Source organism: Orycteropus afer, unplaced genomic scaffold, assembly GCF_000298275.1.
Source record: "Orycteropus afer afer isolate SDZICR_OR568_19922 unplaced genomic scaffold, OryAfe1.0 scaffold00079, whole genome shotgun sequence".
Taxonomy (NCBI): Eukaryota; Metazoa; Chordata; class Mammalia; order Tubulidentata; family Orycteropodidae; genus Orycteropus; species Orycteropus afer.
This window is the reverse complement of record NW_006921666.1, coordinates 4,758,661-4,772,927: the sequence shown is the minus strand read 5'-3', so window position 1 is coordinate 4,772,927 and position 14,267 is coordinate 4,758,661. Positions and strand designations below refer to the sequence as shown.

Sequence of the window (14,267 nt, the reverse complement as noted above, 5' to 3'; positions counted from 1 at the left end):
AGATGCCTACAGAGGCCAGGCAGGTAATTACAAGGAGGGCTGCCGGGATGAGGGCACTGAGGCCAACTAAGAAGGCTGGACCCCACTAGAGGGGCTGCTGCTACTCTGCTTTTCTCACAGTGGGGCCCTGAGGTAGGTCACCTGATGTTCCAGAAGCCAGAACTCCACATTCTTATGTGAATTCTCCTGATTTTTAAACGTTGGCGAGCAATTCAAAAAATTAACCGAATACCGGCAGCAAAATACACAGTTGCAATCTCTGGAGTAGAGACAGCATGTGCGGGGAGTGTGTGTGTGTGTGTTTGGGGGGGGGGTCCGTTGAGATGCTCTGATGGAGAAAGCGGGGAAGTTCTAACCTTCCTGGAGCTGGGTGGGGCCTGGGAAGGGCCCTTGCAGCTGAGGATAAGTGCAGCTGAAGGTCCTCTGAGCAAGTGCCTGCCCTGGGTCCATCCTACTCTCAGTCTCCACAGCCCAAGGACCTGCTCGTGCCGTCACCACAGGAGGTGGGGTGGGTTAGAGAGAGTGCAGCTCTCAGCCTGTGCCCTGAGGCAAAGGAAGAGGGAGGAAGAGACAGGGGCCCCTTTGCAGAAGACAGTGCTCCATCAGGGGAGGGGCCAGAGCTGGAAGCTCTGCAGACTGGCAGCTCTTGGCCCAGAACCAGAACCAGACCCAGCAGTGGGGCAGCCAGAGGCACCCTGGGAGGCCGCCGGTGGGTCCCTTGCCCCACCAGGTTCCTCATGGGCTCAGTAGGCCCTGGGGAGGTGCCTAACCTCCCTCACCGGCTGCACCCTGGCCAGGCCAATCGGAGGGTCATTGTGACCCCCCAACCCACCAGTTCGCCCAGCTTTCAGGGAATGGGGCTGGTTCCCCGTTTGCTAAGGCAGAGATGGCTCACTCTCCGAGATGTGAGGCAGAAAGCAGGGTCCTTTCTGAGTCTGAATGTGGGTGCCTCCTGGGCCACTGGTCAGCAGGGGGATGGTCCCTCGGATGCCTTAGGCCTTCCAGAGAGGGCAGGATGACAAGGCTTGAGGGAGAGGAACAGGAGGGAGAGCTGGAAGCTTGGGTCAGGGAGACACTAAGGAAGCTGCTTCTGAGACCAGAGCCCTGAAAGGATGGTGGCGTGCCCCTCCCCCCACCAGCAGCTCCTTCCCCAAAGCCCAGTGCGAGGAGGAAACAGAATGCAGCCCAGCCCATCTCTCGGTTCCCCTGCTGCTGTTGTTACCTGCCATTGACTAGCACTCACCTTTCCTGAGCTGAGACCTTGGGCCAGTGAAGACCACCACAGGCTGTAGCGGTGCTCTTTATTTTCATGTTTTTCATATGTAGCAACCCCTCCTCCCTTCCCAGTTGTGTTTACACAGGCTTTGCTCCCTTGGGCTGGCCTGGCTGCAAGGTTTCTAGGGAGGCAGAGAGGCAGGGATTTTGGGGCCTTAGTCACCATCCTTGGCATCACCTCATCTCACGTCCTGTGAGGGACAGGGGCCTGGCTTTGACCTCAGCTTCCCCAGACTCAGGTCTACCTTGCAGCATTCAGTGTGGGCTCATCTGCACCCTCTGCTGGGTGATGGGGGGGGGGTCAAGACGAGGTCACAGAAAGCAGCTGAGGCTGGGCCAGGGCCCAGGGTGACTGCAGGGTTCCCAGATGTCTGGCTCCTTGTGCTCGGTGCCAGGGTGAGCGCACTGGGAAGCTGAGTTTAGAGTCTCTTCCCATCCCACCTGCCAGGCCTCTCCCTCCCATGGCCTCACCACACACCACTCTTCCCTTCGCCCATGTGCCAGACACCCCACGTTCCTAGGGTGTACCCAGCTAGGAAAGCTGCAGCTCCCTGGCTCAGGGGACTGCATGATAAAGCTGAGGAGCCAGGGAGCCAAGCTTTTGAGAAGAAAGCCAAGTTAAGGCCTCTGGTTTCCTACCCTCTCAGTAGCATTTCATGCCCCTATCCCTTCCAGCTGGGACTCTTGGCTCTGGGACTCAGTCCAGTTCTGGCTGGTAGCGTGCCCAGAGGCCTGCGTGCACCTGTCTGGTTTTCCTGCCTGGATTGTTTTCTAGCTTAGCTGCAGCAGTGTGTCTCCAGGCCCATTCTATGTGATTTCTCTGGTCTCTGAGTGCTGAGATTTGCACACTGGGGTCCAACATATCAGTGGCATTCTTTGTCCCAGAGCTCATTTGTAAGTTCTTCTTCCCTTGTTCCCAACTGAAAAACCAGTGTGAAGGGCAGCAGACAGTCCCCTGAAGGAGTGTGGAATTGTGGCAAATCTGCCCCTGCCTCCGACCAGCTTCCCCAGGCCAGGCAGGGCAGCCATGGTGCTAGAGGCAAGGCCATCAGTATTGACCCCTCATCCCCTCTTGGTGCTCCCAAGTCTTACGTCCCTTTTTCTTCAAGTCTGAGGAAAGAAGAGACCTGGGCGTGCCTGGCCCTGGGGCCTGGCAGTGATGGACCGGCCCTCTGGTAAGCCTGTGTCTGGCTGCCATGTTGTATTAGACTTGTAGACCACCCTCTTCCTGTCTCCTCTTATCAGTACTGCCCCTTGCCTTTCACACTTCATCTCATTCCTGTCTTCACTTTTCCCCTGAAATGAATAAAGTCTCCCCAGCTCTGGTTGTGGGCTGGGCAGATACCACAACCTGCAAGCCTTGTCTCTCTCCACTCCTTTGGGTTCTTCAGCTCCTGGGGAAACCTGGCCTAAGTAAGGGGAGCCTAAAACCAGGCAGCAGGAGACTTTCCAGCTCCTGCAGTCAGGAGATTTCTGGGATCCCAGACACTCTCACCTGCTGAAGCCACTCAGCTCTTTAACCCTAATCTGGGAGCAGATCTTTCCTGTCTGCCCTAAATCAGCCCCTCTGCCTCCTCACTCTGTGGGGCTTGGTCTCCCCAGGAGGCTGCCCCCAGGGTAGATTCCAGAGCCCTGCTTTTCCTACCCTAGTCCACAACAGTCCAACAAGAACAAAGGAGAGAGGAAGGCTGAGTGTTCTCTTGGGAGATGAGCTTGTTTCCAGAAACCATAGCAACAGGGGTCTGAAGCCCTTTCTAATCAGGCCAGAATCTATGGTGGTTGAGGCAGGAGGCTTTGAAAAACACCTCTTGTTCTACCCCTTCAGCCCCCTTCCTTCCTTCCATGTCCTGCCTGGTCTTCCCACACTTGAAGACAAGCCCAAATAGCTGTCACAGAACTGGAACTCTCTCTTAGACCCCACAGCATTTTGCAGCCTTAACCCTTCCTCTGCCTCTCTGCTGTCCTTTTCTCTCAGCTTAAGAGTAAAACCCAGACTGGCAAAACAGGAGGTAGGCTATTTCCTACTTCTCATCCCAGCCAACTCCCTAGAAGTTCTGGCTAGAAGTGGCATTTAGCGCAGCAAGACTCGTTCTCAGGAGGAGGGTGGTAGGCAGGGGTGGGAAGAGGAGAGGTAGTCGACTGGAATCCACGAGTATCTTGGACTACACACCATTAAGTATAGGCACTTATTTACAAGCATGTTTAAATCCAGCTAAAATCATACTCTAAAAGGACCTTGTAATAAAGGTAACCTGATTCGCAAATAATTTTGATTTTACACACTTACATAAAGGCAGTGCTGTAATTTATACAATCATGTCCAGCTTAAATGACACCCAGTACAGGGAGGGCCTCATGGGCTAGGATCAGTGACACGGGGCCCTACAAGTGACTGCTGGGTAAGTGCTTGCCATGAGTCAGGCAGGCCCATCGTGGACATTGGCCCCAGGTAAATGTCCTCACACACTCCTGAGCCTATCAGATCCTACTTGCTGGGGGAGGATGAAGGCATCATGGTACGCCTGCTGCCCTGTTTCCTTCAGGCTTGCAGCAGGTGCCTCATTTAGGCAGCCTGACTAGTTGGGTTGGACCTTTGGATGCAGCTGGTATTCCTGGGCTCTGAAATGAAGAGATTGAGGCTCTGACCCCCATCTTCTGCCAGGACGTGGCATCCTATCGTCATGGTGGTAATAGAAGTGATGGGCATACCAAGGAGGCTGCCTGTGAACCTCAGTGTTTGCGAGTGGGGATGGGGGTGGGGGAGGTCAGGCAGGCAGTGGAAATGGGTCACTCCGGTCAGCTGCAAGGTCAGCTCTGTGAGCCCAGCCCACACAAGAATGTACACACAGATATTTGACTTGCTCCAACCAGAAAGGACTTGGTCATGGGAAAGACAACACCTCCAATAACTTTCTTAAAAGTAGCAGCTGCTTCTCTCTATAGCAACGTGAGGCCTCAGGCCTCAGTGTCATAGGGGCTGAACTGAGAACAGCAGAATAGCAGATTTCCCTTCAAAACACATTGCATTCCTGTTCTCCTAACCCGGGCAGGCCGGCTCTCATCTACCTGGCCTTGCCTGAATAGTTCTGTTTTGCACATTTGTTTGGGAGGGGAAGAGAAACCAGAGGTGTGGTGCTATGGGGACTGGTTTGGGAATGTGGGGCCGCAGGTCAGCTCTCTCTCTCCCCCTAGGGGCAACTAGAGGAGTGGGCCCTACCAACTCCTGGAAGAAGAGAAGCCACACTTTGGCATTAATCAATCAATCAAACACCAAACCGCCAGTTAGTAGCTACATCAGGGCAGGAACCAGAAAGCCTGGATGGTTGTTTCCCTTCTGAGCCTCAAGGCTAAAGTTGCCACTGAGCACCCCTTCCTAGGGCCACCCCTGCGTCTGCCTTGTCCCACCTACTCTCAGCCAGGCTATGTTCTGGGGAGCTTGGGCTGGCAAGAAGTGAAAACAAGGGAGATTTATATCTTTGAGACTTCAGTTTCCTGAGATATAAAAATATACAAACAGCACAGGAACTGCTACGTCGCCACGCTTCGTTACTGACAGAGCATCTGTAAACTGTTCATGAAAGTGCTGTCCAAACCTTAATTGACTGAGGCAAATAGGGGACAACCCTCCACCCCAGGCAAGGGGCCTCTGGAGACGCTCCTCAAAGCTTAGAAGCTGTAAGATAATTCTCAACCCCGAGGCCCAATTGTCCAGCCAGGTTTGGGTGAAGAACTACACACCCACAACACCTACCAATACTCTAAAGTTCTAAGCATCCCTTTCTTGCCAAAGCCTAAACACAGCAATTTCAGATCTGAGAGTGCTTCTTAAGTGGAAAAGGTTTTCACTTTAATATGCATTTCATCAAGGGATGTGGACGGGAACAGAGGGAGGTTAAGTAACTTATCTCCAGACACCAACCAACCAGGCCACAAGGATAAGTTGTAATCCTGCCGCCTGGCTAAGCTTCCTTTCCACTGAATCAGCGAATCCCCACTCAGGTGGTTCAAGAGAAGCACCAGATAGCTTTAAATAATCCAGGTTCTCAGACTGATTCAGGGGTCTAGGGTGGGGCCTGGGAGTGTTCTCAGCTGAGACTGAAAACCACACTGCTTTCAGGGCTTCCCATGGGCACGCAGGCTTGGCTGGGCTCACTGAATAGGAGTTGGAGGACAACAAAAGGACCAGCAGAATTAGGCCTGGGAAGGAAGGGAAGTCATCCCAGCAACAGATGGCCCACAGCTCAGCCCTGGCTCCAGAAGGCAGAGAGGATCTGAAATAGACTCTCAGCGGGAGGCCTCTGCCACATGCGTCATGCCTCATGCAACTGCCACAGCTCGCAGCCCACTTTAGGCAGACCCTCCTGAAACACAGTGTGGATGGGGGAGCAGCATGGGGCGCAGATGGAGTAAGAATGAGAAGCAGTGAAAAGTTATTCTGTCTCCTGTAGTGTGACAAGGACATAAAAGAGCTGTAACCCACAGCAATCGGGGCAGGCTCTGCTCAGGCCCTGGCCCTCCAGGCCACAGCACAGTGGCCACCCAAGGAAGGAAGGGTACCCAAGGAAGGAAGGGTACGAGATGAACAAAGCGGATCCATCTGTCTCTCTTATCGGAGGAAAGTTACCACAAATGTCTCTGGTATAGATTTAAGGCCAGAGACACACTGTCAGCCCCCCAGGATCAAAATCTGTCTCTTCTTCCCTGCCCACCTCATTCTCCAGGCCCTCTCCCCACTATGTCCTTCAGGATCCTAATAAATGACCGACAGTAGGGGAAAACAGGTAAACCTTTATTTGGAAAAAGAGAGTTTGAATGACCCTTTGGAACCCCCATTTCATTTCTAAAACAAAAACAAGTAAGAAAACAAGGGGGAAAAAATTAACCAAACTCCTGCCCTCTGCCGTCTTCAGCACCTTTCACTTATATCTCCAGGCAGGGCGAACAGAGTGAGGGACCTTAGTCCTAGAAGCCAACAGGGCACTGTCTTGAAACCATCTTAGGAGGTACTCAGGAGAGACCAACAGTGTGAACAGTCATGGTGGGGTGTGGACAGACAGGCCTGGGGCTCAGACAGGCACATGCCCAGTCCCAGAAAACAAAATGTTTCAAAATGTAGGCGCACAGATAAACAACCCCCAGAACCCAAGCAGGGAACGCTTATAACCCTGAATGCTGCAACAGAGTCCACATGGAGTCTTTGGCTTTTATGAAAAACGAAGAGCATTTACCCGACACTGTCCCTAACACAAGCATCTCAGCCGTGCTTCAGTCCCATTCTGGAGGCCAAGGAGGGCAACGGCCACTCAAACCTGTGAGGCCTACAGCTGCTCTGAGTCTAAGGGATGCAGGGAGGAGCTGGGCCAGGACCACCCAGGCCACAGTCCTGCAATGACAGAGCAAGCATGCAGGTGCCAGCGTGTGAGCTGGGGGCCCCAGGGCGTGAGCTGGGAGCCCCAGGGTGTGAGCTGGGAGCCCCCTGTGCTGGGAGAGGGAATGCAGGGCAGTGAGCAGCTGAGGCCTGCCAGGGGAACACACGCTCAAGCACCACCCTCCGAGTTCCTGGCCCGGTTTTGCCCAAGGCCACCTCTGTGCTACCAAGGTCTGGCCCCCAGCTGAATAGAAGGCTTCTCTAGGGAGAAAATGGAAGGGATTGGAGGAGAAGGGAGGCAACAAAAAGTAAAAGGTGGGGGAAGGGAAAGAATAGAAAGCTGTTTCTCAGGTGGTCGGAGGAGAGAGACCCAGTCCCTCAGGTCTGGAGTCCCAGCCGAGGCAGCTGCAGAGCCTCTCTGCTTGTCCCCCACTGGTTCTGCCCTCGCCCCAGCTCCAAAGGCTGCCGAGTCCGGTGAGACAAGTGCTTCCTGTGGGGCTTCTCCTCCTTTCAAAATCTGAAACCTCAAACCACCATCCCAGCCCAGTGGACTCCACACAGGGTTAAAACCATGCGCCTCCCTCAGGACAACCTGGGGAAAGGGCCCCAGAGAACTCATGCCAGGCCTCTGGGGAGCTATGGGTCAGAGGTAAAGAGCCACTGGGGCAACTGGTGCATCCCTGAATCTGCTGCTCCAGGCTGTGGGGCCCATTAGTTCCCGAGCCCAGCCAAGGGTTATGCCCTGGTTGACGTGATGCATGCCTGAGGAAACAGGGACTAAATGAGAGAAGGGCCCACGCCTTTGCTGCCACTGCCTGGCAGTACGCAGTGCCAGATCGTGCTCACATCCTGTCTCCAGGCCGACAGCCTCAGTGTAGAAAGAGGCTAGTCAGAAGCAGCCATGGCCGTACACAGAGCACTCCCACCCCAAGAAGACACGTGCACAGCACGCACAGCTCACAGGCACATGCTGGGCAAGAGGGCTGAGCCCAGAGGTCGGGAAGGCAGAGAATGTCGGGTCAGAAGGTACCAAGAAACGGCCTGAAAGCAAATAACCAATGAGATCAATAGCTCCCGCAACCCTGGTAATTAAAAATCAAGGAGCACTGGATACATGGAAGGAAGGAGGAACCCCCCTTGTGCCTCTCCCAGGGCCACTTGAGTATGTGGCACAGGATTAGGAAGAGGTTGGGTAGGGCAGGACCACCTGGAGGAAACCAGCCATGGGAAAAAGGGCACCAGGAAGGGGAGGGGAGGGACTTGTGTTTCTTGGAGCTAAGTTTCCAGAAGCGTGGGGTATTTCCAGTCTCCATCCAGTGAGCTCTTGTGGAAGAGAAGCTCTCTTCCCCCGGAAGCCCCATCATGGGGTGGTGACTTCCATCCCGAAGCTGGCCAGCAGGCAGAGGTGGTCTGAAGAGCAGAAGGGGTTGGGTAAGCCATTGGCAGCCCAGAGAATATCTTCAGACAGGAGGGAGAGGCGGCCCAAGAGCTTGAGAGTTCCATCTCGACACAGCCTGCGATCTGGGCACAAAGTAGAAACCAGTGGGCAAAACAGCCAGTCACGCTGCCTGAGGCCGGGAGGGAGCCCTCTGCAGGCAGCATGCCCCTTGTTGCCCCAGTTTCTCAGAGACATTCTATGATAATATGAATGAATGAAGCAGGGTGGGTTCAGGGGACTGTGGAAAACTGGAAAGTGTTTGTCTAAACCCAGCATCACATGACCTTCTGACTTTCCAGGAGAAGCTGGAAATCTAGATTTTTTTTTAAAAAAAAAAACATACTCTGAATTTTAAATGTAGGCAAATTAGTTCAAACATTAAAAAACCAAATATTCTGTAAACAAAATAGGCATGGGGCTAGTGGACTGCTAGGCTGTGACTAGTGGTCTGGGGTGGGGAGACAGGTAATGTTTCTAACCTAATCAAAAGGAGCCTGGTGATACAGTGGTTAAGTACTCAGCTGCTAACTGAAAGGTCAGTAGTTTGAACCCACCAGTTGCTCTTCAGAAGAAAAACCAGCCAGTCTATTTCCATAAAGATTATAGCCCTGGAAACTCTATGGGGCAGTTCCACTATCCTATAGGGTCCCTATGAATCGGAATCAACTTGACAGCCAGGAGAACCTAACCAAGTTCCTCATGAATTGGCTGCTGATAAACAAATGCAACCCCAGCCTGCTGCTCTGTTTTCACCTATACAACAGGAATAAAAAGTGCCTGCTCTACTGCCCTCTCTTCAATGCAGCAAGGATCAAAAGAGAGAAGGCAGTGAAGTGTCCTGTGAGACAATGAGGAGAACAGCGCCAGGTAGGTGTGAAATCTGCTCCTCAGCTGATCAGGCTCCAGCAACCCAAGCCATGCCACCAAATGCCTAACCTTCCATCAGCTCTTCCCAGAGACCCTCGGGGTGGCCTCTGGGAACCCAGGATCCAACAGGCTTACCAGTTATGTCCCCATTCTCACAGGACTCGGCTGAGAAGAAGATGTAATCCACTGTCATGCCAAGACCCAAGGGCATTGTGGTGACCTCTGGGCGGCCATGCTGGGGCAGGAAATGGGTATACACTGAGGTCAGATGGAGGCAGTGCTGGATGGTACCTATAGTCCTATAGGAATGGAGTGGGGAGATGTCAGTCAACAAAAATAACTGAACCTTTCCAACGTCACTTTATCTCTGTGGGTTTCAGGAAAGTTTTTAAGGGATGTTCCCAGATGAGTTGATCTCAGCACACTCCCTACCCAGCTAACAAGAGGCTGAACTCAGCTAGCAACACAGTTATACTGAGTCCCCCTGACATTCCTCAATCCCCACTCTCTACTTGCTACCACCTGGTAAAGTCTACTTAGCACATCCTAGTCTGTGGGCCAGCAAACGCCCCTGTGAGGCCTTAACCCCTGAGGAAAGAGTGCATGGGGTCTGTCATCTGCAAGAACATGGGTGGACCACCTCTGGCCTCTGCACACTTGCATGCCACTCTATAAACTTAGCGGATATTAGGGGAAGAGAACAGTAAACAGTGCTCCCTAAAATCAGCCCCAGGAAAGACAGTAGAAATCTTTCTCTCAGGAGGAAGTGGAAGGGAACTGGAAGATTACCTGGGAATGGCAGACTCAAGCTCAGATGTGTCTTCCTCAAGGACAGACTCGGCCCAGCCAATAGGTCGCTCTGTAGCAGACCAGAAAGAAAAAGGTTTTATCATCCACATACTATGATGCCGAGTCACAGCCTCCCCTGGATTCCCTCTCAGATCCTTGACTGGATTGCTCCAGAAAGGGTAACAGAAAGGAGAAAGGAGAGGGGAGGAAGAAGGCAAAGAACCAAGGCCATGACTTCAAGTAGGCAGACATAGAGCCCTCTGACACAGAAATTTTCTTCCTTGGCTCAGCACCATTTTTTTTTTTCAATTTAGATTTATTTTTTAGAATAGGTTATACAACCACAAAGTAAAATAATCAAAATGTAGAGAGAAATATCAGTGAGAAGTTCCCACCACTCAATTCCCTTCTCTAGACACAACCAATTTTACCAAATTCCAGAGATTTTCTGTGCATACCGATATATACACACATACACGTGCATATATATGGGTATACAGACATACATATGTTGCTGTTGTTAGCTGCCATCAAGTGAACTCTAACTGATGGTGGCCTTCTCTACAAGAGAATGAAATGCTGCCCAGTCCTAGTCCTGCATCATCCTCACAATTGCAAGCATATCTGAATCCATCATTATGGCTATTGTGCCACTCCATCTCACCAAAGGTCTCCCTTACCCTCACTGGCCCTCTGATTCATTACACATGATGTCCTCCTCCAGCGATTGATCCTTCCTAATGATGTGTCCAAAGGGAATGAAATATTCTCTTATGATCCATAGGTTTTCCTTGGAAGTTGATAATTAGGTGTCTCTTCCTAGTCTGTCTTAGTCTAGATGCTCTGCTGAAACCTATCCACTATGGTTGACTCTGCTGGTATTTGAAATACTGGTGGCATAGTTTCCAGCATCGTAACAACACACAGCCACCAAGGTACAACAAACTGACAAGCATGTAGTAGATACATACGTACATACATACATACATACATACACACACACACACACAAAGGAAAAAGATGACAGAAATTACAAATATCAAGAAACAAAGAGAAACATTACTATAGACCCTACTAACATTAATAGGATAATAAGGATTAATAAAATTCACAAATTCTTATTTAGAATGATCAACAAAGTAAGACAGAAGACTCAAATTACTAAAATTAGGAATAAAAAATGGGCTAGGGCCATCACTACCACCTTACAGACATAAAAAGGATTTCAAGAGAATACCATAAATAAATGTATTCCAACAAACTAGATAACTTAGATGAAACAAATTCCTAGAAAAACAAAAACTATATAAACTGACTCAAAAAGAAACAGAAAATTTGAATAGAGCTGTAACAAATAAAGAGATTAAATTAGTAACTTTAAAACCTCCTACAAATATAAGCCCAGGCATACATGACTTCACTGGTGAATTCTACCAAACATTTAAAGACAAGAGAATACCAACTCATGGCAGTTAAAACCTCACTGCAATCGAGTCAGATCTGACTCACAGCGACCCCTCCTTGGGTTTCCCAGGCGATATCACTATGGAAGTAGATTGCCCAACCTTCCTTCCAAGGAGTGGCTGGTGGGTTTGAACCAGCCTTCTGGTTAGCAGTCAAATGCCTTAGGCACTACACCACCAGAGTTCCTATGGCAGTTATTACTCTGATAATACAACTACATAAAGACCTGGCAAAGAAAAGAGCAATATCCTTTATGAATATAGATACAAAAAATACTCAACGAAATGTTAGCAAACCAAATACAACAAGATATAAAAATTATTATGTACCACAATCAGCTGAGTTATCCCAGGAATGTAAGGCTGATTTAACATCTGAAAATCAATTAAGGTTAATACATTAGAATAAAGGACTAAAATGACATGCCATCTTATAGACATGGAAAAAGCATTAAAAAAAATCCAGCACCCCCTTATGATAAAAACACACAACCACCTAGGAATAGAGGAGAACTTCCTCAGCGTGTTAGAAGGAATCTACACAAAATCTGAATTGTTGAAGTGTCCTTTCTGCTGAAGTCTAATTGACACAATCTTTCTATAGTTAAAGGTAAAACACATACCTCCTGATTGTTTTCCTTAAAATCAATGTAAAGCAATGCAAGCCACTTGATTTTTTTTTTTTTTTATAACTGTATCTGTGACATCTGTCTCATGAAACCAGTTGTTCTGGATTCAGACTTGACAGTACAATCTGGTCCAGTAGCAGTGTAATATCTTAATTACCATATGCTCCTGTCCTGGGGCCTGACATCAAACCTATTCCAGTGCAGCTGGTAATATGAAGCCTTCGGTTACAGCAAAAATACTGCGTACAACACAAGCCTTAATCTTTCCATCAGGAGCAGTGACTGATGATTATGTTAAGATTGAGGTAGGAGGCACTCTGTCTTCATCTCATTGGGGCATCGCTTAACAGTCATTCAGATTCTGGAAGTAACTAAGTTTCAATGATTTACTATCGACCAGTTCAATGTAGAATTCTTTTACATTTAGGGGTTAAATACCTCATTCACAGGTAAATTATCTGTGGGCAGGATCTGAAGGTGTGTGAAGTGATGCTGCCTTACCCAATGGCACAGCTGAGCTCTCACATGTTTGAAGAAGATGTGACAGAGCCACCTTCCATCCAACACCTTCAGTTTAATTTAAAAACGAATCTGACATTTAACACTGTTGTCATTAAGGTTGGAATGTTCTGTCTTGAACTTAGTGTAATCAAAGACTAAAGGAGCTCTGGTAACATAGTGCCTAAAGCACTTGACTGCTAATCAGAAGGCTGGTGGTTCAAACCCACCAGCCACTCCTCAGAAGGAAGATGGGGCAATCTACTTCTGTAGTGATACTGCCTCGGAAACCCAAGGAGGGGTCACTGAGTCGGGTCCAACTTGACGGCACATAACAACAACAACACACAAAATCTAGCTAACATTTTCACTCAATGGTGAAAGACTGAACACTGTCCCCTCAAGATTAGGAACAAGACAAGGATGTCACCCATTTCTATTCAACATTGTATTGGAAGTTCTAGCAAGGCAATTAGGCAAGAAGAAATAAAAGGCATCCAGATTGGAATATAAGACGTAATATTATCTATATTTGAGAGATGTCATGATCTTGTACACAGAAAATCCCCATAAATCCACTAAAAAACTATTAGAACTAATAAATGAGTTCATCAAGGTTGTAGGGTAAAAGATTAATATACAAAGATCAACTGTACACTGGCAATGAACAATCCAAAAATGAAGTTAAGAAAATAATTCCATTTATAAAAGCAACCAAAAGATTAATTAGGAATAAATTTAATAACTGCAAGCCTTGTACAATGAAAATTACAAACACTGAAGCAAATTAAACAATATCTAAAAAAGTAGAAAAATATCCTATGTTCACTGCATGTAAGGCAATAGTGTTAACATGCAACTGTCCACAAATTGATCTACTAACTAATCAACTACTAATTGTCAACACAATCCCTATCAAAATCCCAGCTGGCTTTTTTTGCAGAAATTGACAAGCTGATAATAAAATTCATATGGAAATGAAGGACTCAGAATAGCCAAAACAAGCTTGAAAAAGAACAAAGTTGAATGACTTACACATCACTATTTCAAAATTTACAAAGTTATAGTAATCAAAAGTGTGGTGCTGGCATAAAGATAGGCATATAGCTCAAAAGAATAGAGAGTCCAGAAATAAACCCATACATCTACGACCAATTAATTTTCAAGGACGAAGGGGTGGGTGGGGATGTAGAATGGCAGCTAATGGGTACAAAATAGCTTTTTGAGACATGAAAATGTACTAAAATTAGATTGTGATGATGGTTTCACAACTCAGTGAATGTATTAAGAAACTTTGAATTATATACTTTAAGTGAGTGAATTTTATGGTATGTTAATTTCAACTTATTAAAGCTATTTTAAAAAAGGGTAAAAGAATGTTATGAACAACTTTGTGTCAATTAATTTGGTAATTTGGATGAAATGTAATGTTCCTTTATATACCCTGCATGTCTCCTATCAATTTTTTTTTTCTTTCTGTTCCTATTACAAGGAGCCCTGGTGGTATAGTGGCCAAAGCACTGAGATGCTAACCAAAAAGCTGGCGGTATACCACTCTGAGAAACCCTATGGGACAGCTGTACCCAGTCCTATGGAGTTGCTAGGAGTTGGAATCGGGTCATTGGCAGTGGGTTTGGTTTTTTTGGGTTGGCTGCTATTACAAATAAGATCTTTTTCCCATGTATCTTCTAACAAAATGTTATTTATATATATAATTATTACTAATTTCTGCCTATTAATTTTATGCCCAGCTACCTTCCTAAACTTTCCCTTGTTACCCTCCCGAGAGGGATCGGGTCTCCAGGAGCAAGGTGGGCACGGGCGGGCTTGTGCTTCCTCACTGATCTGCACTGAACACTTTCCTTTGTTACCCTCCCGAGAGGGACTGGGTCTCCGGGAGCAAGGTAAGCATGGGCGGGCTTGTGCTTCCTCACTGATCT

At 48.4% G+C, this 14,267-nt stretch overlaps 1 protein-coding gene across 1 annotated transcript in view; it reads right to left on the bottom strand.

Moving 5' to 3' along the window:
• Positions 1–8,003: 8,003 nt before the first annotated feature.
• Positions 8,004–14,267, bottom strand: part of ANGEL1 (angel homolog 1) — a 30,224-nt gene continuing 23,960 nt past the window's right edge. The window contains exons 8-10 of the mRNA XM_007941344.2: positions 9,738–9,807; positions 9,084–9,247; positions 8,004–8,164 (exon numbers count right to left, since the gene is read on the bottom strand). Coding sequence (XP_007939535.1) covers positions 8,004–8,164; positions 9,084–9,247; positions 9,738–9,807 — 395 coding nt within the window. The remainder of the gene's footprint in view (positions 8,165–9,083; positions 9,248–9,737; positions 9,808–14,267) is intronic.